The 26,247-nt window shown below is 51.5% G+C and overlaps 7 protein-coding genes across 22 annotated transcripts in view; 4 read left to right on the top strand and 3 right to left on the bottom strand.

Annotated features, from left to right (window-relative positions):
- Spn (protein phosphatase 1 regulatory subunit spinophilin) overlaps positions 1-1,504 on the bottom strand; it is a 36,569-nt gene extending 35,065 nt beyond the window's left edge. For 11 of the 12 annotated variants that reach the window (XM_070280641.1, XM_070280642.1, XM_070280645.1 and 8 more), the window contains exon 1: positions 1,177-1,504. The gene's annotated coding sequence lies outside the window, so the exon portion shown is untranslated. The remainder of the gene's footprint in view (positions 1-1,176) is intronic. The other variant, XM_043214251.2, reaches the window with a different exon arrangement.
- Positions 1,505-2,336: 832 nt separating this feature from the next.
- On the top strand, positions 2,337-15,001 carry rno (PHD finger protein rhinoceros). Of its 4 annotated transcripts, none has more exons than XM_017253483.3 (7): positions 2,337-2,451; positions 3,077-3,418; positions 3,484-4,073; positions 4,147-4,341; positions 4,407-4,623; positions 4,680-4,869; positions 4,933-15,001. In XM_017253483.3, the coding sequence occupies exons 3-7, from the start codon at positions 3,583-3,585 to the stop codon at positions 13,677-13,679; spliced, it is 9,840 nt and encodes a 3,279-aa protein (XP_017108972.2). In that variant the 5' UTR covers positions 2,337-2,451; positions 3,077-3,418; positions 3,484-3,582; the 3' UTR covers positions 13,680-15,001. The 4 variants fall into 4 exon arrangements, with proteins under 4 accessions (XP_017108972.2, XP_017108971.2, XP_017108973.2 ...); XM_017253482.3 differs by having other exon boundaries at positions 2,344-2,455; XM_017253484.3 differs by having other exon boundaries at positions 2,347-2,451; positions 3,080-3,418.
- Positions 15,002-15,398: 397 nt separating this feature from the next.
- Mtch (Mitochondrial carrier homolog 1) lies at positions 15,399-17,068 on the bottom strand. The gene is made up of 4 exons (XM_017253186.3): positions 16,660-17,068; positions 16,423-16,591; positions 15,863-16,360; positions 15,399-15,805 (listed from the first exon to the last, which is right to left on the bottom strand). The coding sequence occupies exons 1-4, from the start codon at positions 16,874-16,876 to the stop codon at positions 15,733-15,735; spliced, it is 957 nt and encodes a 318-aa protein (XP_017108675.2). The 5' UTR covers positions 16,877-17,068; the 3' UTR covers positions 15,399-15,732.
- Positions 17,069-17,833: 765 nt separating this feature from the next.
- Positions 17,834-19,056, top strand: LOC108133563 (tRNA pseudouridine synthase-like 1). Its single transcript, XM_017253553.3, has 5 exons — positions 17,834-17,893; positions 17,955-17,993; positions 18,053-18,181; positions 18,246-18,563; positions 18,624-19,056. Exons 1-5 carry the CDS (start codon positions 17,886-17,888, stop codon positions 19,054-19,056), a joined length of 927 nt encoding a protein of 308 aa, XP_017109042.2. The 5' UTR covers positions 17,834-17,885.
- Position 19,057: 1 nt separating this feature from the next.
- Positions 19,058-19,744, top strand: Mkp (MAP kinase-specific phosphatase). Its single transcript, XM_017253554.3, has one exon. The coding sequence runs from the start codon at positions 19,058-19,060 to the stop codon at positions 19,679-19,681; it is 624 nt and encodes a 207-aa protein (XP_017109043.2). The 3' UTR covers positions 19,682-19,744.
- Positions 19,745-19,777: 33 nt separating this feature from the next.
- Positions 19,778-22,239, bottom strand: LOC108133562 (ras association domain-containing protein 10). 2 transcript variants are annotated; one of them, XM_070280033.1, is made up of 5 exons: positions 22,149-22,218; positions 21,256-21,628; positions 20,864-21,195; positions 20,618-20,805; positions 19,778-20,526 (listed from the first exon to the last, which is right to left on the bottom strand). In XM_070280033.1, exons 2-5 carry the CDS (start codon positions 21,625-21,627, stop codon positions 19,838-19,840), a joined length of 1,581 nt encoding a protein of 526 aa, XP_070136134.1. In that variant the 5' UTR covers position 21,628; positions 22,149-22,218; the 3' UTR covers positions 19,778-19,837. The 2 variants fall into 2 exon arrangements, with proteins under 2 accessions (XP_070136134.1, XP_017109037.3); XM_017253548.3 differs by having other exon boundaries at positions 21,256-22,239.
- Positions 22,240-23,811: 1,572 nt separating this feature from the next.
- On the top strand, positions 23,812-26,003 carry Vdup1 (arrestin family protein Vdup1). The gene is made up of 4 exons (XM_043212103.2): positions 23,812-23,932; positions 24,678-25,171; positions 25,229-25,411; positions 25,471-26,003. Exons 2-4 carry the CDS (start codon positions 24,716-24,718, stop codon positions 25,858-25,860), a joined length of 1,029 nt encoding a protein of 342 aa, XP_043068038.1. The 5' UTR covers positions 23,812-23,932; positions 24,678-24,715; the 3' UTR covers positions 25,861-26,003.
- The last annotated feature ends 244 nt before the right edge of the window (positions 26,004-26,247 follow it).

Here is a 26,247-nt window from a genome sequence, read left to right as displayed (position 1 = left end):
CCAGAAGACAAAGGAGGAGGAGTCAGAGTCGGAGTCGGAGTTGGAGTCAGTGTCGGGGTGGATGAAAGAAAAGGAGCAGGTCAGGGGGGGAAGCCATTGAAATTAAATACTAGTTGTAACCAGAAATTCCGCAACTAAAAATAAACAAAGCCTTCAAGAAGAGGGTGGACTTTAAAGTCTACTTACAGATAAAAATAATTATAATGTCAACAAGGTAATAAACCATAAGAAAGCAACTATCTAATCTTAGACTAGATCCTAGACTGATTTATAGAAAACATTGATTTTTTTTAATTAAAAAGACTTGCATTATTTTTGTCAGTGTAACTGTGGCACTGCATTAAGGAAAAATAGTGCAAATAATGTTCATTTCTGCATAAATCGCTTTGAAGGCAAAAAAAATAAACAACAAGAACAACAACAACAACAGCGGCCTGGGGCTTGGGGCATAAAAAAGAAGAAGAAAAGTGATAAACGAGCTAACGGAAAGCAAAAACAGAATGATAGCAACTTATCAGAAACGCACACAAACACACCCAGACTGACACACACCTATACCAAGATAGAACCTAAGACAACAGCGGGAAAGAAAACAAAAATCAGTTGTCTCTTGTTTTGATTTCTTTGCAATCTCCTTGCTCTCTCTCTCTCTCTCGATCCCGCACCAAGTTGGGGAGCACTTAACCTGACCGACCGATCAACGGTTCTTTGCAAGGCGCTATTTCCTGCTCGCTTGCACCTACGCGAAAAGGCTCCAAAACCAGTTATATTCCGCCGTGACTGCTGCGAAAATGCCACAAAAAATAAGGAGAGCCGTTCAAGGCGTCTTTTCTTCGCCAGGTGTTTGCCCCCCACCAGCTGTTTGGCAGTTTTGCAGTTTGGAGCAAAAGTATATTTTTGCAAAATGGAATTATTCAAGTTTTCGTTATCTTTTTTTTTTTTTAGCTTCGATTCTGCGCAGTGCCAACAGAGCCCAGCTCACATATGTACATAGGAAATTATCTAAAACCTAAGTACTTTATTTATTTTATGATTTATCCCTAAAATCAGAATCCATTAATGCGATCGGAATCTCTGGTTTAAAGTCTCGACATATTATTTGCACCCCCTTGCACGCCTCCCCTATTTGTGTTTGCGATTTTGGTACTCCGGCGCAGCTCTCTATACAATGCTTACTTGTTTTTTTTTTTTTTTTTATAAAGATTCCTTGCGCAAAAGGAGTGGCGTCCGCCCAGGATTTTCACACACACACATTCACGGGCGTCGGCGTCCCTTGTTTTGTACACCAATTTTCCGGCACTTTTCAATTTCGCAAATCAGATTTAAGGGAGCTTTTTCTATTTCCCGACAAACACTTATGCCGTATCCTTATGCAGCTTGTTTTTGCGAATTTTTGCATACACTTTGAGGCCGTGAAACACGTACCGGGCAACTTTTTCTCCTGTTTAAAGTTGAAAACTCGAGCGACGCGAAAAGACGACCGTCTTCGGCAAATTCCGATTCGATTTAGTGTTGTGTAGGAGTAAAAGGGGCCCGCTTAAGCAAATTCCGATTGGATTTTAGTATTTTCGATGATATATCGATTGTCAAAGTATCGATATACTTTGCTTGATGAAATATCATGATATCGATATTTAAATGATGCTGAAATGATTTTTTAATCACAATTATGTTTAAAATTTAAAAAAATGTTTTTGAAATATTAATATCTTTCCAAAATTTCCAATGTGTAAATTATTGAAAAACTTTATAAAAGTCGCTAGAGTGCTTAACTGGCAGCACTGGTCCTTACCGCTATTGATGTTTTAGTTGTACTCTCCAATCAACGTTTATTTAAACACTTATTTCATTTTTTTTTTATAAATAAAAAGAAATATGATAAAGATAGGAAGCTGGAATTCTTGTTTGTACTGGTAGACACTAAACGGCAGAAAACCCCAAAATAGCATAATATTTTAGTTGATACATTGTTATTTTAAGCACCAACCATAAATCAAACATTTTTGGGAAAACAAAAATAGTATTTTAAAAATATATAGTGTGACTTTACTCGCTCTATCGTTGAATGATTGTATGAATTTTAATTCCTTTTCGGAAATCTATGTTTCGAATACATACATACATACGTTGTATTTACGAATCATCCGATGTAAAAACTATACAGCTGACCATGTTAAACAAAAAATGTCTTCGCGAAATTATTTTTAAAACATAGCTAATAAACAATTAACTCTATTTAAGTTTTTTAATTCAAAAATAAAATCGCGCTCTAGGCTATATTGCAACGCTACATAGCTGACGCTTATCTGACGGATTTGTGCATAACTATGAATACACAAGAGGACCACACTATTTTTATCGAATCTGGCCACACTAAAGCAAATGGCGAATCTGATCGAAATTTTCGGAAAAATTGTAAATAATTCTTGCGATTGGAAATGCAACTGTATTGTGAGTGAGTTTGAAAAGAAAGAACGGGATATTCGGAGGGGCTCTCCCGCTATCGCCTAGCAACAGGGGGCTTGCGCGTGTGTCCACGGCGGCAAGAAACGCAAACGTAAAAATATATAACAAAAATCAACTCCCCCAAGACTGTGCGAAAGCGAGGCCACCCGAACGGGCGGGAGTTTTTTAGAATCGAATTCGCGCAGTGACGCAGAATGACGGCCCAGTGCGCGACTCGCAATAACAAATAAAATTGTAACAATTATATTGTAAAAAGTGCAAAAAATCTTGATTACTTGGCTAGCAGGAGAGTGGCTAAGGAGGTTTTTGTAGGCTGCCGCAGAGGAGTCGAAGCTGCCTGATCCGACACGCACGCCACCTGCTTGCCCTCTTGCTCGCACCTTCGCCAGCAATGAGCGCGCCCTTAGGCGAGCGTGCTGAGTGGGAGCGAGAGGGCGCAAGTCGCGTGCCGCAACGGGCAGCTACTGGCTGGCAGCGCAAGCGTTTTTCTATATTTTTTTGTGTATTTTCGGTGTGAAAACACAAGGAATAGACAAAAAAAAAATGTGGAAAGTCCTCGCAGCGCATTTGCTTGAATCAGTCGAGCGCCCTAACTTCTAATCCTCTCCAGCAGGTCAGCAGATGCTTGGCTATAAACTGAAAAACTAAAACGAGAGCAGCCGCGAGATCAAGAAGTGCGGAAGCAAAACGCACAAATTCTGTGCAAACAACACGAACAATAACAAAAGGAACAAGTAGGAGGTGGGAGTGGACTAACTGGCCCGTGGAGAGTGCGGAGCGCACACGGACTGCAAAGTGGCGTCGCTACTGAAAATCAGGGCTGTGGCAGCAGCGGCGTCCATGTCCCAGGGGCACCAAGGACGGCTCACCGATAACAGCATACGCACCACGACCAGGAGAGCGCAGCAGCAGCAGCCGGTGTGGTGTCGCCAACTGTGGCCTTAAGCATGTAGTAAGTATCCCGGAGTCTGCTACCAAGATCCGATCTCTGACCATCCGATGTTCATCCTCCGGCAGGTCTAGAAGCCAGAACCCGTTCTCTAACAAGCACAACAAGGAGGGAATATATCCAACCGAAACAAAAACATAAACAAAATCAACCGACACCAATGAAAAATGTCACAAAGAGGTAAGCGCGGTAGTCAGCATCACCATCAGTCGCACCATCCGCCACCGCCGCAGCAGCAGCGCAAGGATGTTGAGCCGCAGCCGCCGCCTACGAAGCGGCGCAAAGGTAGGCCCCCCAACGGGGCGACCACGGCAACCATAGCGGCAGCAGGAGCCATCACTGGATCTGTAACGGGACCTGTGACAGGAATAGCGAGCTCGGGTCGAGTTCCGCTCTTGCCCCTGAACAACAGCAAGCATGACGGCGATCCAGAGGCCGATCGGGAGACGGGAGCAGGAGGTGGTGGAGGAGGAGGAATTGCGGCTGGTGCCGCCAGCAATAGCAAATCCAAGTCAACGAAACTTGCCAAGTCGACGAGCAAGTGCAAGTCGCAGGGGGCGAGTACGAGCAGCTCGTGGCAGGCGCGCTCCGTGGCGGACATCAAGATGTCGAGCATCTATAATCGTAGCTCCACGGAAGCACCAGCTGAACTGTATCGGTATGTGATTACCCAGCCATCCGACTTTGTAGATTCTATAATTTACCTTTCGTATTATCCTTTGACTTTGCAGCAAGGATCTCATTAGCGCAATGAAATTGCCTGACTCGGAACCGCTGGCCAACTATGAGTATTTAATTGTGACGGACCAATGGAAGCAGGAGTGGGAAAAGGGTGTGCAGGTGCCCGTCAACCCAGACTCCCTACCCGAGCCATGTGTCTACGTTCTGCCTGAGCCAATTGTCTCGCCAGCACACGACTTTAAGCTGTAAGTTATCCCAAGATCGCTATAGATCTGCTCTAGAATTCTCAACTAACCATTTGGGTTTCCAGTCCGAAGAATCGCTATCTGCGCATTACCAAAGATGAGCACTACACGCCGGAGCTGCACTACCTGACGAATGTCGTTGCCTTGGCGGAGAACACTTGTGCCTATGACATAGATCCTATAGACGAGGCCTGGCTGCGGCTCTACAATGGAGATCGAGCCCAGTGCGGTGCTTTTCCCATCAACGAGACTCAGTTCGAGCGAGTTATCGAGGAGCTGGAGGTGAGTTGGTCAAGCAAGTGATTCCCCCACGAAGACAACATTCTTATTCTCTACAGGTTCGTTGCTGGGAACAGATTCAGGTCATACTCAAGCAGGAGGAGGGCCTGGGCATAGAGTTCGACGAGAATGTCATCTGCGACGTGTGCCGCTCGCCCGACTCCGAGGAGGCAAACGAAATGGTATTCTGTGATAATTGCAACATCTGCGTTCATCAGGCTTGTTACGGCATTACAGCAATTCCATCGGGTAAGCTCCTAAATAGGCAATGGCGTCTCTCCATCCAGTTCTCTAACCTCCACTTGGTTTCAGGCCAATGGCTTTGTCGAACCTGCTCCATGGGCATCAAGCCGGACTGCGTGCTGTGCCCCAATAAGGGCGGTGCCATGAAGTCCAACAAATCGGGAAAACACTGGGCGCACGTCTCATGCGCTCTATGGATTCCGGAGGTCAGCATCGGTTGTGTGGACCGCATGGAACCCATCACGAAAATCTCAAGCATTCCCCAGTCGCGCTGGTCCCTAATCTGCGTCCTCTGTCGCAAGAGAGTGGGCAGTTGCATCCAGTGCTCTGTCAAGCCATGCAAAACAGCCTACCACGTTACGTGCGCCTTCCAGCACGGCCTGGAGATGCGGGCCATCATCGAGGAGGGCAACGCCGAGGATGGCGTTAAGCTGCGCTCCTACTGCCAGAAGCACAGCATGAGCAAGGGCAAGAAGGATGGTGCCGGCGGTGCGACCAGCTCGCTGGCTAGCTCCATGCACAAGGCGAACAAACTGACCTCGGGTGGGGGCGCGGATGAGGGCAGCAATGCGTGCGGAACGTCCGGAGAGGATCTGCGGCGGCGGAAAAATCACAGAAAGAATGAACTGACGTCCGAGGAGCGCAACCAGGCGCGGGCGCAACGTCTGCAGGAGGTGGAGGCCGAGTTCGACAAGCACGTGAACGTGAATGACATCAGTTGCCATCTGTTCGACCTGGACCACGACGCCATCGTCGCCATTTACAACTACTGGAAGCTGAAGCGAAAGTCCCGGCACAACCGCGAGCTGATACCGCCCAAGTCCGAGGACGTGGAGATGATCGCTCGCAAGCAGGAGCAACAGGACCTGGAGAACCACAAGCTGGTGGTGCATCTTCGCCAGGACTTGGAGCGGGTGCGCAACCTCTGCTACATGGTTAGTCGCCGCGAGAAGCTGTCGCGCTCTCTGTTCAAGCTGCGCGAGCAGGTCTTCTACAAGCAGCTGGGAGTGCTGGACGAGGTGCGTCAGGACAAGCAGCTGACACAGTCGAAGGAAGACGAGAAGGAGCGCCCCTCCATGGACCTGGACGCCATTATATATGCCAATGACGGGCCCACGCTGTACGATCGCTTCTACAGCTCGACGGCGGAGCAGACGGTGCCTGCACAGTACCAGGATCTTAAGTACGTTCTGGAGCAGCTGATGGGTAAGCTCCAGAGCGGCAAGCAAGCCAACAAGCGCGGTCGGGCCTCCCAGTCCCCCAACAAGCGGAAGCAGGTGGCGAAGACGTCACCCAGCAAGAAGCTCAACAACGGCGCCCTCAGCTCCCGCACAACCTCCCCCGAGAAGTCCGCTTCGGCGGCCAAAACGGGATCCGCGGGCGGGAGTGTCAAAGGGCGAGCGGCACCACCCGGGAAGCCGCCTGCCGGGAGGCGTGCCTCAAAGAGCGGGGCGCCGGCGGGGACGTCGACCCAAAACAAAACCCAATCCCACTCCAATGCCCGGAGCAGTGCGTCCTCCCGTTCGTCTAGCGGCAGTTCGTCATCGGGTGATTCCAGTTCGGCGAACGGAAGCAGCAGTTCCGCCAGCTCCTCCGGCAGCGATTCCGGAAGCGAGAGCGGAAGCTCCAGTCCCACAAGCGGAGCCTCGCGACGGAAGTCCTCTGCGGACAGTCCCCTCAAGAAGCAGAGCTACGCCCGATCCGTGGAACAGCGGCAGAAGCGGCGTCAACGACGCCAGAGTCAAGCCGCTGCGGGTGCGTCTGCTGCGTCTCCGAATACGGCCTCGGGAAGCAGTTCCAGCGACGAGGAGGACGAGCGGCGAAGAACCGGACCAGAGTCGGACAAAGGCTTCGCGCGACGTGGCCCCATCCATGACAAGTCAGTACCTAACAAGACCCAGCCCGCCAAATCAAAGCCAGGAGCCGATGCCACGCCAGCGAGAAGAAAACTGTCCACAGCGACGCGGGGCCTGGCCCAAATGGACCGGGACGTCGATGAGAGTCTGTCGAGCGACGAAAGTGAGGAGCTGCTGCCTCTGAGCAGAGACCGGCAGCGGGACTCCAATCCGGCAGCCAACCGAAAGATGGGCCAGCACATCTATTCCGACTCGGAGAATAGCTCCTCCGAACCAGAGAAGGACCCGGAGGAGCTAACCACCGTGGAGAGCAATGTAAGTGACTCGCAGAACCAGCAGATTATCAGGACGAAGGCGGCCATGAAGGAGTTCGTGCCCGGGACGACACCGAGCACGCCCCTTGTGGCGGCGTCCGGCAAGGCGAAGTCTGGGCGGGACGCGAAGGAGCCAGCGGAGGGAGGGACGAGTTCCAGCAACAGCACAAAGCCAAAAACCAACTCCAATACCAAGTTGCCATATCCGGCGGATCTCCTGGTGGTGCCGCAACGGCAGGCCGCCAAGAAGGCATCTGAGAACATGCGTTCCACGAATCTCGCCGCCACGCTCCAGCCCGATGCCAACGACCGGTTGCGGGAACCGGACTCCAACTCCACCTCGTCACTCAGCAAGGGCAAGTCGAAGGATTCCGGCTCGCGGTTAGTGCCGGATCCTGACTCCAAATCTAGTCTCGAAAAGGGTCGCACCAAGGAACAGCCTCCGAAGGCCGGCAAGGCCTCTGGAGATCCACCTGCGGAGCGCGGCAAGCGCGGAAGACCGCCCAAGGTGCCGAGGGAACCGGCACCTGATAAGGATAAACCTGCTGCTTCTGCGCCCACCGAAGCGAAGTCCTCGGCTGCTGCTGCCAAGTCAAACTTTGCGGTCTCCCTGGTTCCCCAGCGGCAGGCTGCCAAGAAGGCGGCGGAGCAGCTGAAGAGCAGCAAGCCTGTCCAGGATAGCTTCTCATCCGCTAACGAGACCTCGGAGAAGGATACCGCGGCGCCGGTGGCGTCTGTACCAGGAGGAGTAGCGGCGGCGCAGAGCTCGTCGCCGGTCAAGCCAACCAGACGAACCTCACATAAGGAGACTTCCATCACGCCGAAGGAAGCGACCCCCAATAGGCGAAGGTCGAAGGAGGACGCGTCCTCTGGTGGCAAGACGACGAGTCCGCTGAAGCGTCGCCTTGCCGCACCGAATCTCTCCAGCTCCAGCTCCGGCGACAGCGACAGTTCCAGTTCCTCGAGCAGCTCCGGCAGCAGCTCTAGCAGCGGCAGCCACAGCGACTCCGACAGCGATTCGCCGGCTAGTGAAGCGGAGAAGCCGCCAGCGAAGCAGCCAGTGCCGGCTGGTGCCTCTTCCACCCCATCAGTCGCCTCCAATATGCCAAAGCGTTTGCCCCGCAAGTCCGTCGACAAGCCAGCACCCTCGACGGCGGCACCAGCAGCGCCTCCCACGCCTCCTCCCCAGCCACCCGCGTCCCGGACCCGCCAGAACTCTACCACCAAATCGCCAAAGACATCTCCTCTGAAGTCAGTGGGAGCGACCAAGGAGGATACAGTACCCAGCACGCCGAAGACGGTGCACAGGCGCCAGGCATCCTTGGACGCCCAGTCGGAGCAGTCTGCCAAGAGGGCGACACGCGGCTCCAAGTCGCGTCCTCCCTCGCCGGCACAGAAGCAGTCCAGCTCCCCGGAGAAGTCCACCGCGCGACGCAAGTCCCGGGCCGACGAGTCTCCGAAGAAGGTGCCCAGCTTGGAGCACGAGATCAACCAAAGGAAGGCTGCCAGTGGTAAGCTGGGCAGCGCCCTGGACAAGCTCCTGGGGAAGAAGCAGCAGCAGGTCAACAACGCTGCCGCCAGCTCGCCACCTCGAAAGTCCCGAACGCCCTCTCCATCCCCGACGCCAACCCGGAAGGTAACCAGCCCAGAACCGGAGAAGGAGAAGCCCGACCCGGAGCCCGAGAAGCCGGAGCCGGAAGCGGAGCCAGAGCCAGAGCCGATAGTAGCGGCCGAGGCCGGCGAACTGCCCATGGACATTGATGAGGAGCTAACCACCGCTCCGACGCACACGCAGCTGTCGGCGAACGCCAGCAAGCTGGCGGACATCATCGACGATGAGCGACCGCCCGCTGCCCCACTTCCCGCCTCACCCACTCCCACACCCACCTCGAACGATGAGCTGTCCGAAGCTGGCAGCGACCTGAGCGAACGGCGGCGCATCCGATGGCGCTCCAGGCGGCGGAGAAGGAGACGAAGCGACGAGCCGGACGAGGAGCACACGCATCACACCCAGCACCTGCTTAACGAGATGGAGATGGCCCGTGAGCTGGAGGAGGAGCGGAAGAACGAGCTGTTGGCCAACGCCAGCAAGTACTCCGCCTCCACGTCCTCTCCTGCGGTGACGGTCATTCCGCCCGATCCACCGGAGATTATAGAACTGGACTCCAACTCGGCCAACTCAGGAGTGGATGCACAGCCGCTGGAGCAGCAGTCCTTGGGATCCGCACCACCGCTCATTGTACAGTCACCCGCGGCCGATGTGGCGACTAGTTTGCAGCCCCAGCAGCTACCTCCGACCCACCAGTCCCTCATGGACCCGCTGCCAGTGCCACACCTGACTCCCTCCATGGGAGCGGCGTCATCGGTTCCGTGTGCCCTGGAGGAGCCGATTGTGGACGCGATTCTGGACATGGAGGACAGCAAGTTCAACAACTTTGCGTCGAGCATTCTCAATCCCCCGAATCCGGGCCAGATGAGCCTCATCCCGACCATGGACAGGGTGAAGTCGATCTGCGAGGAGGACAGCATCCAAGCCACGCGGAATCTGTTGGAGAAGTTGCGCAAGACCAAGCGGAAGGCGCAGGACGATTGTTGCTCCAAGGAGGCGGTGGACCTGCTGCCCCCCACGCCGGCTATTCCATCAGTGTTTCCCTTCCACAATGCTGCTGACCCGGAGGATATCATCCATGTTCAGAAGGAGCAGCAGCAGCTTCAACAACAACAACAGCAGCAGCATCAGCAACAACAACAACAACAACAACAACAAAGCTGTCTGTATAGCAACTCCGGTCCCAATTCGGTGGCGTCGCTGACGATCAAGGACTCGCCCATGACCGCCAACAGCGGCAGCTACGCCAATAGCCTGACGAACACGCCCAACGCCACGCCGACCAACGCCACAATGAGCAACAACCTGGGGCCGGGCAGTGGGTTCCAGGTGAACTTTGCCAACTCCCAGCAACCTCCGTCGCTGAGCATCTTCCTGGAAAAGTCACCCCTCCAGAAGGGATCAGCGTGTACGCTGGCCAGCAACGGAGGGGCCGGTGGCGCAGTGCCGCCCGGATCCACGCCAGACTTTGTGGATCTGGCGGCGGCGGTGGTGAAGAACAGCATGACCGGCTTCCGAGGAGTGACGGCCGTGCCACCGCATACCCGATCCGGAGGCAACAACAAGATAAACGACTACGATGAGAACAGTCGCATGCAGTCGCCCTTCGCAAGGATTCCGTGGAACGAGAACGACCTCATCGCGGAGAGAAGAAGCAGCTCCCCCAGTTCAGTCTCAGAATCCAATGATCCGCCTCCCTCGGCAGCGGCAGCAGCAGCCGCGGCATCCGTGGCCCGGAACATGTCCTCCCTGGAGTCCTGCAAGAACTTCTTCAACAGCTATCCGAGCGGAAACGGAGCACCCGCCAACGCAGTGCCATCCAATGCCGGAGCGCCCTTCAACCACGCCCCCCTGGTCAACGGAATCGACAGCATGCCCATGTTCGGCAACACCACCGCACCTCCGCAGCAGCAGCGCACCACACCGACTCACCCGCAGCAACGTACTCCGAACAGCCAGTACAACGGAGGCATCTACCCCCAGCTGGCGGCCATGATGCATCCGCAGGCAGCATCCACGGAGAACTCCCCCAGCCTATATGGAAATGGCGGAGTGGGCGTGGGTCCTGTACCGGCGGCCCTACCACCCCAGGCCCAGGCGACCCAGTACTCCGGAACGCCCTACTCCACGCCCACTTTGGGATTGCTGCCCGTGCCCCAGCAGCAGCAGCCCTCGCACCCGCCTGTCGCCGTTCCTGTCCAGAGCACAACCACCCCGAACCACCAGTTCGCCCTCACCTCACCTGTGGACGGAAAAATGCCCGTGTACCCTGGACCATTGATGAGCAGCTGTGCGGAAGCAGCCTCCATGATGCCGCCAACGCCTCCAGTGCCTCTTCCCGTTCCAGTGCCAGTGGCGGCCAAAGATTCGCCCAACAAGCGGAACAGTGCCAGTGGCGGGAACTCGATCAAGAAGCAGTCGCACAAGTCGCCCCAAGTGCCGCCTGGCAAGTCGCCAGGAAAGTCGCCACGGCAGCCCCTGCAGCCGCCGACGCCACCGACTCCCGCGCCTGTGGTGAACCTGCCCCAGGTCAAGTACGACCCGCAAACGCACACGCTGCAGGGTAAGCCTCGGCAGCGCGCTCCTCGCGGCAGCGGAGCCTCCGGGTCGCAGGGCAGGGGTCGCGGACGAGGACGAGGTCGGGGCCGGGGAGCCGGGGCTTCGAGCGGAATACCCATGACGTTGCCACCCCCCATGGCGGACTACGGAAGCAATACCCACATCGTGAACAACCTCGTTGGAACGCCGTTCGAGTTCAACAACTACGACGACGACATGGCTGGGCCGGGAGTGGAGAACCTGCAGTCTCTGAGGGACCGGCGAAGGAGCTTCGAGCTGAGAACGCCGCGCGGCCAAAACAAGGCAACGACCACGCCAAGCACAAATCCCCTCCTGCACCCGGTGCTACCGGGACCAGTGGACATGCGAACGTACAACCTCGGATTCGAGGCGCAGCTCAGCACGGCATCCCAGGAGGCCTACCAGAACAACCTGCTGGGCGCCTTCGACTCCGGCACGGCGGACCAAACGCTGAGCGAGTTCGACGAGGAGGACGAGCGCCAGTTCCAGTCAGCCCTGCGGGCCACGGGCACAGGCACCTCCCCGAGCAAGCAACCGGCCGTGCCGGTGGCTCCTGTCGTGCCTCCATCCGCGCCCAACCCGCAGCCCAACGCAGCGAATCTCTTGCTGCACTCCACGGAGGCGAACCAGATGGCGCCCAGCACCGTGACCACTTCGGCAGCCACGCACTTGGTGGAGGGCTCCCTGGTGGAGGCCTCAATGGAGGCGACTTCGGAGGAGGTGTCCATCGACTCGGACACGACGATACTCCAGAGCAAGGCGATGATCTCCGACGCGCGAAGCCAGCTGAAGCTGAAGATCAAGAGCCCGCTGGCCTACCCCGAGCACTACAACTCCATAACGAACAGCAGCACCCTCAGCCTGACCAGCACTCTGGTGCAGTCTTCCAACGCGGTCCAGGCTACCGTCTCCACCTCGACGGTGGTGAGCGCCTCCTCGGCGGTCAGCGGCAACTCACGGCGCATGCGAAAGAAGGAGCTCCTCAGCCTGTACGTGGTGCAGAAGGACAACCTGAACGACGACAGCTCCTGCGGCCTGCCAGCCGCCTCGGACAGTGTGCCGCTCGAGAACCTGCTGCGCAAATCGGAGGAGAAGGAGGAACTGGGCGGCATTGGAAATGCCTCAAAGCGGTCCAAGAAGAATTCGAGCAGCAGTCGGGAGCTGCGAGCCCTCGACGCCAACTCCCTGGCTGGACTAGGAGAGGACCAGCTGGGCACCATACCGGGAGCAGGAACATCTTCCGGCGACGGCCGGAGGCGCAGCGCTTGCAGCTCGGGCAGCAACAACGACAGCGGGAAGACGGGTGCGGCCAGCAGTGCAGGTAAGCGACGTGGACGGAGCAAGACACTCGAGAGCAGCGAGGACGACCACCAGCCGCAGAAGCTGAAGATCAAGATCCGGAACCTGGCAGCCAATGAACCTCCGGCTTCTTCCGGCACCGGCGAGGCTCAGGGCTACAGCTACGAGATGTCCCGGCTGACCTGTCCGCCCAAGAAGCGCCTTACAAGCAACTTCAGCACTCCGACGCTGGAGGAGATCAAGCGCGACTCGATGAACTATCGCAAGAAGGTGATGCAGGACTTCGACAAGGGAGAGGACACCAGCAAGAAGGAGGTCCTGGCCCTGGCCATCGGTGGGGATCCCCTGGTAATGCCCCAGCCGCCTACCAAACGTCCCAAGTCTTCCAAGCCCAAAAAGGACAAAAAGGAGAAGAAGCGCCACAAACAACTGATCCTGAGCAGCAGTTCCACCATCGCCACCACCATGACCAGCACGCTGATCGAGAACACGGCCAACACCTCGCCGGGCGACAAGCCGAAGCTGATTCTCCGTTTCGGAAAACGAAAAACGGAGACCACGACCACAACAAAGATAGCTTCGGTGGACCAACCGCCGGCGGTGGAGGCGCCGCTCCGTCTCAAGATAGCCAGGAACTCCTCTGGCGGCGGTTACATCATCGGCGCCAAGCGGGAGGAGCCTCCGCCACCGGAGAGCGAGTCCCCGATGACCGAGCTGCCGATGGTGGCGCCCCTCGGGGAGACCTCTCCCTCGGAGAGGCTTATGCTCAACAGCTTCACGCCGCACTCCCAGAACGCGAACGCCTCGCCCGCCCTGCTGGGCAAGGACACTGGCACCCCCTCCCCGCCCTGCCTGGTGATTGACTCCAGCAAAAGCGCCGATGTCCAGGACTCTACTTCCCTGCCGGAGAGCGGAATGGGCTTGTCGGGCGGGATGGGTGTGCCGGTGTCCCTCGTGGGAGCCACCACGCCGCTGTGCGTCAATGTGGGCAACTATGAGAACAGCAATAACTCGCTGCCCTCGGCCAGTGGCACCGGATCGGCCTCCAGCAATTCCTGCAATAGCAACTCGAACAACAACAATAACGGTAGCGGAGGAGGCGCCACCAGCGAAGGAGGCAGCTTACTTCCATTGAAAAAAGACTGTGAGGTTAGATGATAATCATAAGAAGTGCGAGGCAGCCATGTCCTTGAGCGCGTGTCCTTGTCCTTGTCCAGCGTCCTATATCCTTTATCCTATACCTATATCCTACATCCATTAAGTAACCAACTTGCGTTGTCATTGATCGAGCCCGACCCGGCAGTCTTAATTTGTACAGTTAGTTTGTAAGAAACGCCCAATCCTCCCAATCCATATATATCTGCCCCTGCCCCAAAAATTGATTTGTTGTAATCGCATGAGCGTAAACAAGATATTATCTATATATACTTATATTATATATATATATACCTTTGATTAGTATGCATATACATGTAGAGAGGGGATTATGATGATGTACAGTGAGGCCTCACTGCGGAAACAGGAAATGCTAAATTGTACAGTTTTAGTGAAGCGAATTCTAACATTAAGATTCTGTAAATTACTGTATTAAAGTTATAAAATGGATAACCCGAAACGCGGTCTAGCCTGAGAATCCAAAAACAAATGCTCTTGGTTTAGGTATAATCCCACAAATCCTTCCACGGCCCCCCTAAAAAACTGAAAAACTCACTGACGATAAAGTTAAAAAAAAAAAAGAAATGAATACCAAGTAAATACGCGTATATATATATATATATTCTAAACACTATTTATTAATAAATATTTAATAAAAATGCGTAAAGTAATCGTAAAATATTAGCAAAAAAGAAAAACTGTTAAATGCGTGCAAAAGTAACAACAATTTCAACAATTGTAGCTATATAGTCATTAATTGTAGTTCTTAGCGAAAATCAAAGTCGGTCGTCCTGGCCGCAATCTAAGTGCATATATATATTGAGAAAGGAAAACTCCCCCCTCTTCCCTCTTAGACGATGATGAGATGATGATGAACAAGAGATCAGCTGAATGTTTCCCCCCCACCACCCAACGGGGGGGGGGGAAATGTTTTGTATTTTAGGATATAAGATATTGCGACAAATTGGCGCGCGCCGAAAACTCCAAATGAAATACGTTCTGTTTTAGTATATTTTTTGTTTTTGCGTTTTTTTTTTTTTCGAAAGTTTGAAAGTGGGCGAAAGTACACTGGTTTTTCTAAGCAAAAGGTAGGTGCTTGATGCCTCGAGCCAAGTCCCGAACACAAAACACCCACGCCCCCAAGAAGCCCCCCATCTACCGGTGACATTCTATCGGTGTGATTGCATTCGCATTCCAGATTCTGCCTCCCCGACTAGGTATACTCTACACTAATTATCCCATTATCCGACTCGTCCTATTTTCAAGCTCCCACTGAGTTGAATCACAACACGGGTGCATCCCTAAAAAAAAAAAACAAAATAAAAGCACACATTTTCGGCAAAAAAAAAAATAAAAAGATTAAAAAATCACAGTCAAATATTTATTAAAAAAAAAAATAATGAGAAACCCCAAGGCGGCAAAATAGAAAATAATTCACATAAATCTGTAAAGAAACATAAAAAAAATGCAAAAAAGTAAATTTAAAAGTTAACGATAATTGTGTAATTGTAAATAATTGTGCGCGAAAATGTTTTTAAATAATACCATTACGTTAACTCTACTTATTAATTAATTATTATGATTATTAATTTTAATTCTAGTTTTTAGCGAAAATTTAATAAAAGCAAAAAGCCTTATTTAAAACAAAAAAAAATATTTTTTTTATAATGGTGGAGTGGTGGAACTCTATCTTCCAAGGACCCAAGGATAAATACCCTCCTCTTCGACTGATTTGGCAATAATTTTTATTTAATTTTTTTTAAATGTTTTTTGAGTAAAACAGTAACAGGAATCATGTCGCAAGCTATGCCGATTTAAAAGCTAGTCTGACTTAGAAAATTAACCAGTTCTATAGGATGCAGAAAATAAAGGTGGCGATTATATGGACTAGGCAACCACTAGGCCATTGCCGACTTCAACACAGGAGTGCATCTAAGTATATTGGGGTTAAAGAATTGTGACAGAAATGTGAAACAAATGCAGTTTTCTTGGGTCGGAGTGCAGTCCATGCCGCCTTCAATGCCTGAACGTGGTGGTCTAGTAGGTAATCTCCGGTCTACTGGTAACGCGCAAGCTTCGGCAAGGGCGCGAAAGAAGTGGGCACTATGGGAACGCTCAATGGTTGGGATCTGTACAAAGTAGATGGGTTAGGTCATGATTTCCATGGTGTTACTGTTGGGACTTACCGCCAGAAAAGGGAGCTGCCGCGCTTGATCTCGCCACGCACTTGCAAGTCGTTCCAGCAGTCCACCCAGTTGTTGTAGGCCGGCATTATTGGTGGCTGCCCGGCCATAAGGCGGGAGCCACTAACAACACAACAGGTAGAAACTACCTGCAGGGGATACAGGAGACTGGAGATGGCAAACTGCGTGAAGCCGGCGTTGTACTGCCTGCCCAGCTTGTCCTTGATCAGGTATTTGTTTAGAATGTAGACCGTGGAGCTGCTGAGCACGAGACAGGCCACATCACAAAGAAGCTTCGGAACGATGCCAGCGAAGAAGCCTGCGATGCCCTCGGTCTTCCAGATCTCAGCCACGGAGCCCAAGATGGAGGTGTATAGGGTTTCACGTCCCACAAACTGGGCCATCATGCGCACCGAGATTACGTGAAACGGCTGTGAGGCGACAATACCGCTCACCATCAGAACAATGTCTCGCTTCAGGGTCGTCTTGAACTGGACATACCTGCAAGATAGAAACAAAATAAATGAGACGGCATCCAACCATCGATTAGCGAAACCACTTGCATCTCCTCCTCACTCAGGTCTAAGTCGTCCTTGATTTCGTCCGGCTTGTCCAGTCCCAGCTTGTCGGCCACCCGCTCGCTCACCACCAAGGCCACCACGGATCCCACCAGTTTCGGGGCTAAGCCGCGGTAGCAACCGTAGAAGCCATCGATCTGCCTTATGTGTCCAGCTGTAAGCGGAAAGTCACGTATCAAATCCTGCTTGCCGGCATCCAAAAACCGGGAACTTTGCACCCACCATACTGAAAAATATTCGGCAGCTTCATGATCGGCTTCCCCAGCATCGACTTGCCAGGACGGGCTGCGATCGGCTCGTAGCCGAGCTGGATCAGTGTTTTGGAGTACTCAAAAGGATGCAGGGCGGCGCTGACGCCCAACCTCAGGCCGAACCTAATCCAAGCGTTCACCTCAGCATTCTCCTCGATTTGAGTATTGTAGTCGGGAAAGCCGGCCATTCTGTGTACGGTTATGTGCTGCTGTTGTCGTCGGAAGATTTGGCGCCTGCAATTTGGGTGGACTTGCTGAACAAGAGCCTGCAACTGTATCTGACCGGTGGGAGGAGCACGGCACGGCTGTCCAGTCTCTGGTCTTATTAATTTTATGATTACAAAACTTCTATATGACTGACACAAGCAGTGTTGTCACCTGATCAAATTTGTGGGTAGGACTTTTTCTATAACGGGCATTTTATCGATAGTGCGGCCTGTGCTGGGTAACGCATTTCTGCCGCCAAAGACATTTAAATTTGAAATCCCAAATATAATTTGGATTATGCATAATATTCAAAGTATTCCTAAAACATAATTTTTAATTGTAGCAGATATTTCAAGGGGTACCCCTTTAACGGGACTTGGGAGTTTTCCCAATTTGGAAACTTTTGCTCCTTGCGATGGCCATAGCTCTGACAATTTGTATCCGATCAGGAAATAAAGTACCATTCAGTAATCAGCGAACCCATGAGCAACTTTCTTCATTCAAAACATTGCCTGAATATCGTTTTCAAATTTTTCGATTTTTTTCCTAGGGGTTCCTCCATAAAATTGTGGGATTTCCCTTTTTGGACACTTTTGCTCCTTCCGATGGCCTTAGCTCTGCCAATTTGTATCCGATCAGGAAATAAAGTACCATTCAGTAATCAGCGAACCCTTGAGCAACTTTCCTCATTCAAAACTTTGCCTGAATATCGTTTTGAAATTTTTCGATTTTTTTCCTAGGGGTCCCCCCATAAAATTGTGGGATTTCCCATTTTGGACACTTTTGCTTCTTCCGATGGCCATAGCTCTGCCAATTTGTATCCGATCAGGAAATAGTGTACCATTCAGTAATCAGCGAACCCATGAGCAACTTTCCTTATTCAAAACATTGCCTGAATATCGTTTTCTAATTTCCCCATCACTAGAAATCTGTCGATATATCGATACATATCTAGAACAGCTGTTTTTCTCATCATCGTGGGGTGGTACTATGCACAGGTATTATGTTCATGTTTTTATATTGTTTGTTCTATTGATATATTATCGTAAACTCTTGCAGGTATTTGCTGAATATATCCTACATTGGCACGACCTTTCGGTAGGTAGTTTAAAAAAACCAATATATGCATCTGTCGGTCAACTTATTCCATTTCATAGTGGTATTCAGAAGACCGTAAACAAGTCGGAAGAGGCCCGCCTGGACACTAACACCATTCAGGGCTGCTTGGAGTTGGCTTTGCGCGTTTTTCGGCCCACTAACGATATTCAAACAGTTCTTTCCAGTCGGTGAGTTAAAAAATCAAACGTTTAAACATAAAATAACCTCAAATTCATACTAATTCTGCTCCAGCACTGACGCAGGTGTACACGCTCTCCACTCGACGGTTCACGTCGATCTGGAGCGGCATGATGGTCAGCCCTATGATACTACCACACTAACTGGTGTGCTTAACCGGACACTCGACAAACAGCGTCTTCCTATCCGCATCCTAAGCAGCCAGGTAGTGTCCGACACCTTCCATTGCCGCTACCACGCCACCGGTCGTACCTATCTTTACCGTTTCGCTGTCTCCCGAAATCCTGGCACTTTGGAGAGCGGAAAGCTCCGAAACAAGGGTTACGAGTCTTTTGTTCCAGTTGAGGAACTCGATCGTTGCTATTTTCTACAGTAAATATCACTCTTAGAAAAGTATAAGGCGCACGATGAATATATATATTATTCCCACAGATCTACAAACTTCGACATCGAACGAGTCCGGAATGCGGCTCGAATGTTCATCGGAATCCACGACTTTCGTACCTTCATGAGCGTAAGCCGTCAAAAAAGCCCCTCACGTGATCATCCCATGTTTACACTGCGCAAAATCGACGATATAGCCATCCGTCCAGGAAAAGCTCTTGCTGTGGCAAACAACGCCGCTCTGGCCGCGGATACGTACGACTACTGGGACATCGAGATTCGAGCTAAATCATTTTTATACAAGCAAGTAAGGCGCATTGTTGGCACTCTGCTCGCCTTAGGTTGTGGGCGGATCGACGAGAAAAGTATTTACCAGATGCTCACAATTCCCTCAAAAAACTCGTGGGATCACCGCGTTCTTCTGGCCCCTGCCTGCGGACTCTACCTGTGTCGTGTGCACTACCGGGAGGACCAAAAGTAAGATGATTTTGCTGTACGAGCTGCAGAAGCGTCTGGCTAATCTACGGCCAACCAACACAGTAGTAACTACGCCCACCGGTGCCCGTTTCATCGAGCGGCGCACTTCCCCCAGCGACGAAAAGGATGTCGATCTGTTTCCTGAGCAGCAGCAGCAGTTAGAGGCGCGTGCCTACGGTTTCGTGGTAGACACCAAGCCCGATACCGTGCCCGCCTGTATCCTAAGCGAGTTTCTGTACCTCGGCTCTCAGGACTCCGTAAGCACCGAAAACGTGCTCAAGTTTAAGGTTACGCACATCCTGAGTATTGGCATTGAAACTCCCAATGTCGAGCTACCCGCGACACTTAAATGCAAGCATCTACCCTGCTTGGACCTGCCAGAGACCGACTTAATGCCCTATGTGCTGCCCGTCTCAATCGAATTCATCGACGAGGCCAGAAGATCGCGGGGCTGCGTACTGGTTCACTGCAATGCGGGAGTTTCGCGTTCCGCCGCCGTTGTAATCGGCTACTTGATGCAACGGCGAGACATGGGCTACGAGGAGGCCTACAACTTGGTCAAGTCCTGGCGTCCGTGCATCCAGCCCAATGCTGGCTTCGTCCAGCAGCTGAAGAAGTCTATTAAGTAAATGTTGTTTGCGGTGTCTAGCTTTTTTTATAGTGTGATAAGGGCATTTTGTTAATAAAACTAACAAAAAATATTTAAAACATAAACAATGAATCAAATCTGTATTTGGTTAGGTGATAATTTGGTACAAAAACTTGAAAATCTCTTAAACGATATTCTAAACGAGAGTACCCAGATGTTGGATGTCCGTTCCGGCAGAGTAGAGAGCTGGAGCATAACACTTATCGAGCCTGGTGGGCCTGGTGTTGGTTGAGGTAGAAGGCTCCTCCATGAACAGTTGCTTGGACAAGCCTTTGTCGGGCACATGGCGATCGTTGAGGTTCTTCTCTGTCAACTCCTGCTGGCTCAGACATTGGATGCGGCTGGATTTGGGTAAATGGTCTTCTAATACTGGTTGCCCGACGGCTGAGACACGGAGATCGTTTTTGGTTTCTTTGTGCTGCGAGCAGGAGTCAATCAACTTGGTCAACCTATCCTCACTAGCTGTGAGTGGAGATGGAGCTTTGTCGTTGAAGGCTACCGAAGTTTCGAATTCGCGACCCAGACACTCGAGCACGCCCAGCTTGGCTTTCAGCTGCTCATTGGCCGTGAAGAGCTTCCGCTCCACCTGAAGAATATCCGCCACCTGCGCCGCCAGCTCCGAGTCGAGTCTATCGATGTGCTGGAGAACCTCGCTCTTCGATTGGTATGCCCGCTTCACGTGGTGCCTCCGAACTTTGGCGTGCAGGCTGAGGAGCCGTTCTTCTTCCCGCTGCAGCTGCTTGTTCACTGCGTGGATCTTCTCCAGCCAGAACAAACGCATTTCGTCAGTTACGGAGCCGTCGTCCTTACAAGCGGGTTCTTCAGCTGAAATAATAATTATTATTAATTAATTAATTAATTAATTAATTATTCCATTTAATTAAGAAACGGAATACCTATATCGCCATGGACATACCTATTTCAATGTTTCGATCTTGGTGCAACCTTATCACGCCCTCATCGAGATCTTGTACTTGAGGGGCGTTCTCCTCCTGCTCTTCCAGGTCCTTCAGGTACGTTTCCAGGAGGTAGTTCTTGCCCATCTCCCTTTCCCGCTTTAGATGCTTCTCCTCCTCTATTTTCCGGATCTGTCGATCCTTTTCGCTGTGAAGAGTAAAACGTTTTAAGTCGAACGTGATAGCACCAATACCACTTCACTTACTGCAACATGGACATCTGCTGGAGGATCGTCTCATCCTGAGCCAATATTGTGGTCAGCAGGGTCTCGTTTGGCGCCACCTGGCCGTTTCGTACTTGTAGTTTCCGGCTTCTCTTTGGTTGCTTTGGGGTGCCCCTAGTCGCATACTCCCCCCACTGCTCCCCTTCCAAAAGCTGGCCTACTCGGGCCAGGGGGAGCCCCTTGTGCCTGCCCCTACGCCGGAAGCGAACGCTGCGCGAACTCTCCACAGGACTGCCCATTCCACTATCCTTGTCGGTGATCGCAGGGTGCTTGACCGTCGATGAAGGTCCCAGGTGGCGTAGCTGGAGCTGGCTCTGGCAGAGGTAGGGAGAGAGAATTAATGGAAAGGGGATCACCCTCAATATTTGACTTACTTCCTCGCCATGAAGTGAAGCGTGTCGCTTCGAGATAACATCAACTAGTCGGGCACCCCCGTCCAGGTACTCCTCGTAGTGTTGCAGCTTCTGCACAATGGCGTACTCCTGGTTCCATGTCGGCTTCCTCAGACTCTGCGGATTATTCTGGTAGTTGAGCAGAGCCCACACCAGATCTGCGCAGGTCGTATTGTCGTCCACGCCGGATATCCAGTGCTCTTCGCCGTCGACCCAGATGGTCAGGTGGTCCGAGAGGGAGGAAAGCGAGTCCCCGTCTCCGTCGTCCCCCCGGCACAGCCCGGTGGGTTGTGGACTTTGGGGCTTCAAGCCTACTCCTGTTGTGTGGTCAGTGGTCATCGGTTCGGCTGCCATCCTACAAGAGATAGTTCCAAAAAGGGTTATATAGCTGAGCTGGGGGGTTAGAAAGCTCCGATGCTGTAAGAGTCGCGGCAGCCACTTAACGGTTTGGCTCGAAGCCATAAAGGCCTTTGGTATTGCCGTAATTTATGCAGCTCCGCTTAGCCCACTCTTGCCCAACTATTGTTTACTCGGGACAGTGAACTCGGCGGCCGCTTAGTGGCTGCTCGGTGAACGGAATGAAACCAGACGTTAACAGTTCTTGCCACTAAACGTTCTCCACTTTAAACAACGTGTCAAGATCGGTAATTAGCCAATTATGCAAATCCACCGACACTCCTGTGTTCCTGCGGTCAGATACGATCGCGGACCAACTGGAGTAGTTCCTGCTGCACATCTGCACCTCGTAAGGCAGGTGACTCATTGACTGCACCACCACTACACTACACCACACTCGGCTTGTTACAGTTTCAACTTTCTCGCACTACACCTGCTCCCCCGAAAAGAGAGTACGTGCTGGCGGGGATCGGGCTTACCAGCGCACTCGGCGTCATCGCTACAACTGAGCCACTTCGCGGTCGGGGCGGACTTAAAAAGAAACACCGAAGCGTCTCGGAGAGACGTGTCCAAGTGGCGCTCGGCTGACGAAAGAGCCAAGTGGCAAAAACAAACACACACCGACAAACACAGAAGCTTTGTGTGGCAAGGCAAGAGTTAAGGAACGAACACCTTTTGTTTTTTCTCTTCGAATGTACATGTAGCGGGTATCGTGGGTAAGTTTTATAACTTGGCCCAAACCACCAAAACAAATCCGTTTTCTGAGCCGAGCCACTCCCCTTGCGGCTGATGCTACGCCGAGATATTCTTGCCCGCCAGCCACAGTGGTGCGGCTTTCGCTGATGTTATGAAAGACGACGCACAGTGGAGTTTACTGTAATTACCCGAAGCCGAATGGAGAGACGTTTCTTAACAAAGCGCTAAACGGAGCCAAGATCCGAGCCTCGGATATGAGGTGGTGCATGGAGCAGCTACAAAGTGGTACTGACTGGAACGCCAGCACAGACTTAATTGTCTGCTGGCCAAAACTACGAGCCTAGCCACTCGATTATCATTTCGGTCTAAACGAGCATACCATACCAGCTGAGGGTAATCCTATTTTGGGCTAACACTAATGCCAGACGAATGGTCGACGAATGGTGGATGGTAGGGTCATTAGAGATCAACAGTTCCCAGCAATTAAGAAGAGAAAACATTGAAAAGGAAAACTCGGCTCATTACCACAAAGTGTGCTTAATGTGGATGGAAAAGAATCTGAGGAGAAACTTGGTGGTATTAGCTTTTCTAAATAAATGTCTAATCAGCGCGGTGGTTAGAGGTGATTGGTTAGTCTTAATGAATTACTGGAAAGCTGCTCTAAGACTACAGCTCTGGATTTGCCAATTTCGGCAACTGAACCATCAAGACTCTAAGTCTGTTATCCAAGTATCTGGACAAGATATTGGTGTCTGCAAAGCCAGTTATGTTTATGTTGTTTATTCCTTGGCAGGTTACTTGGCTTTTGGCCTTTCATTTTCATGAGTTACAGTTGAGGTTCTTCGATTTGGATACCTCGATTTGGAAAACTAAACGCTAAACCGGTATGAATTGCATGCATTATGCATAAATGTGTGCCACTTAGTGCATTTATGTGTCTGCACAGGTTTGGGGGTCCGGGGATATACTGTGTATACCAGCACCAGTTTATAGACCTCCTCCAGTCGGGCACTTGTAGGTGCGACCGATTTCCACTACGTCGCATAATAAGTAGTGGGCTCCAAGTGGCTTGAAGTCGAATGGTATCATTTGGTCGGAGTGCCCAGGGTGTGGAACCATTCCAGAGGTCTTTTGCTACATTCTAAGGGCTTCCCTTGTGGGGTTTCCATTGTTTTATTCAAATAAAACACCTGCAAAAGAAAGTCATTGAGCGTATCCTGTCCTTTCCCAAAAAAGGTAAACAAACACAGCCAAACACAAGGTGTGTGTATGCGCCAATAACAAAAACAAGAGAGAGGGGAAACTCATTGGCATATTACGACATCCATCGCCGGCTCCAGCTGAATCTCTCTCGACAGATCGCTCACAAAAACCAGCTCCAAACAAGTTATTTTCAGCCCGAGACGATGCAAGGCTACCATTGTGAGCCATGGTGATCAGTCGCCGAACCAACGTCAGCGAGTGAGGTCGCGATCGAGCCAAGTTAGCGTGCTCCCAGTGCTTCAGCGAGTCGGATCGGATCGGGACGGACTGTGTCGGTGCTCCAGTCGGTCCACAAACTTGATTTGTATGTGCGCGAGTATTACTAACAGAAAAATAAGCGATTATATACGTACATTGCTTTTGTGGGCGCCCACAATGGAAACGGAATCGGAATGTAGTTGAAACCCGAAAAACGTTAAGAGGCCATATAGAGAGATTTACACTTTTTTGTCTGAAAATCAGAGGAATGCAGGTTCCTTGGCCTCTTCGGAATTACGTCAATTCCTATATATCCAATTTCCATTTTCCCAGTTTGTCAAATATTGCACCGAAGTGGCTCTCCGATTATGGTAGTTGCAGCCTACGATATTGGCAACGATGTACACACTTGGCTATGGCCGAGGCCAGCGATGAGGGCGTGACCCGTCCCGAGGCTGAGCCACGAGAGGCTCCCAATCCGGCTGCTGACCTTGCCCTGCGGAAGTTTGGACTGTCGTGTTGCAGCAGCAGCAACTGGGGCCACACCAAACTGGTTTTTGCTTCCTTTGCCGCCTAAATACTACCCACATAAATACGCGAAGAGTCATCCATTCGTACATATTTACATACGGGGGTGCAGGGGGAGAACAATCCAACTGTGACGGATAAGCTGTCATTAGCCGATCCTAACGTAACGCATGCACGAAGCTCGAAAAGTGGGTTCTTGAGTGATTTTTTGGCCATCTGGAGTATTTTAGTAGTCAGTGAAATTGTAGGGACTAGGGATCCTTTAAAGGTTTTCAACTGCCTGACAGGAGAAGTAATGTCCCTTTGTTTCCTCTCCATTTCAGGCAGTCTCCAATGAAAGTGTCCATCATCCCCTGCAAAGATGCCACGCAAACTCCTTAAATTCCTGATCATCTTCGACAACACATCATTGCTTTACTTCCCGGGACAGTTCCTGTCCGGCCGGGTACTCATCGAACTCCAGGACGAAACGCCGGCATTAGGTCTTCACTTTCATGTGGTGGGCGAGGGCGTCGTCCGCAATGGCCGGCGGCAGGAACGAACCTACGACAAAGAGAACTACATTGATTTTCGTATGAGACTGCTCGGGGACGTGGATCAAGGTGGGCCGGCCATCCTCTCCCCAGGCATTCACAGTTTTCCCTTCAAGCTCGGACTGCCGCATGGCCTGCCTTCCACCTTCCTAGGGCGCTATGGATGGATCCAGTTCTATTGCAAGGCAGCACTGCGGGAAAACAACGGCGTTATCCACAAAAACCATCAGGTCTTTATCGTAATGAACCCCATTGACCTGAACCTGGAGAAGCCCATTCTGGCGGTAAGTAGATGTGGGTAATCTTCTTTTCATTATATCACTAATATGACATCCTTGCAGCAACCATTCACCTGCGAGGTTGACCACAAGCTGGGCGTCGTTTGCGTAGGCGGAGGGCAGATCAAGTGCAGGGTTTCTCTGGACCGCGGAGGGTATGTGCCGGGCGAGAACATTCTGGTCACGGCATTCATTTCCAATCACAGCAACGTGACCGTCAAACGGACAAAGGCATCTCTCACAGAGGTATGTACTTCATCATGGGTTGTACGCGCCTCTTACAACGAATTCACCTTTTCCTTCAGACCATCGAGTACCTGGCTCGGGGCAAGGTTGTGCAGACCGAGAAGCGGGAGTTGGCCGTTCTAGTGCGCGGAAAGATCCGACCCGGTGGCAAGGACGAGTGGCACAACGAGCTGTATGTTCCACCGCTGCCGCCAACGAACCTGCAAGGCTGTCACTTGATTAAGACTTCCTACGATGTCTTCTTCGTCATTGAACCCAAGTCCCTGGAAAAGGAGATTAAGCTGCAACTGCCCATCGTACTTGCCACATATCCGTTCCGCAATTCCGGTGACTCTGCGAATCCGAATACATGGCCGGAGTCGGTGCTCAAGCCGGACACCCACACCCACTATCCCTCCACGCTTCCAATCTTCCGGCCCTGGCTGAATGAGAAGCCTAGCGAGGCATAGCACAGGAGCCTGAAATATTGGAGCCCCATAGCCACATGAATGCCCATAGTTCAGTTAACAACAATGCGCCATAAACAAACTTAAACTACTGTATTTAACTCGTACGTTTATAGCTCGGAAACTTTGTAAATGTAAAATGATTAAACTAAAATTTAACAATATAATCGCTAGATACTAGTCCATTAAGTTAAGAGGTCCTATGAGGATGTATTTTTTTGTTTAACATATTGGAAGACTTTAACAGTCTAACAGGAAGACGTTCTTCAATTGATAAAAGGTCTAAAGACTGCTGAAAAGGGCAACTTCTTATTTTCAAAAAAGCTATCTAACTTGTTAGTAACTTGTACATAATTTGAAAATGGCGGGCTTTTTTAGAGATGAGTTTTA

This window comes from Drosophila bipectinata, chromosome 3L (genome assembly GCF_030179905.1).
Source record: "Drosophila bipectinata strain 14024-0381.07 chromosome 3L, DbipHiC1v2, whole genome shotgun sequence".
NCBI lineage: Eukaryota > Metazoa > Arthropoda > Insecta > Diptera > Drosophilidae > Drosophila > Drosophila bipectinata.
The sequence above is the reverse complement of the archived record's forward strand: the minus strand, read 5'-3'. Positions and strand labels throughout refer to the sequence as shown.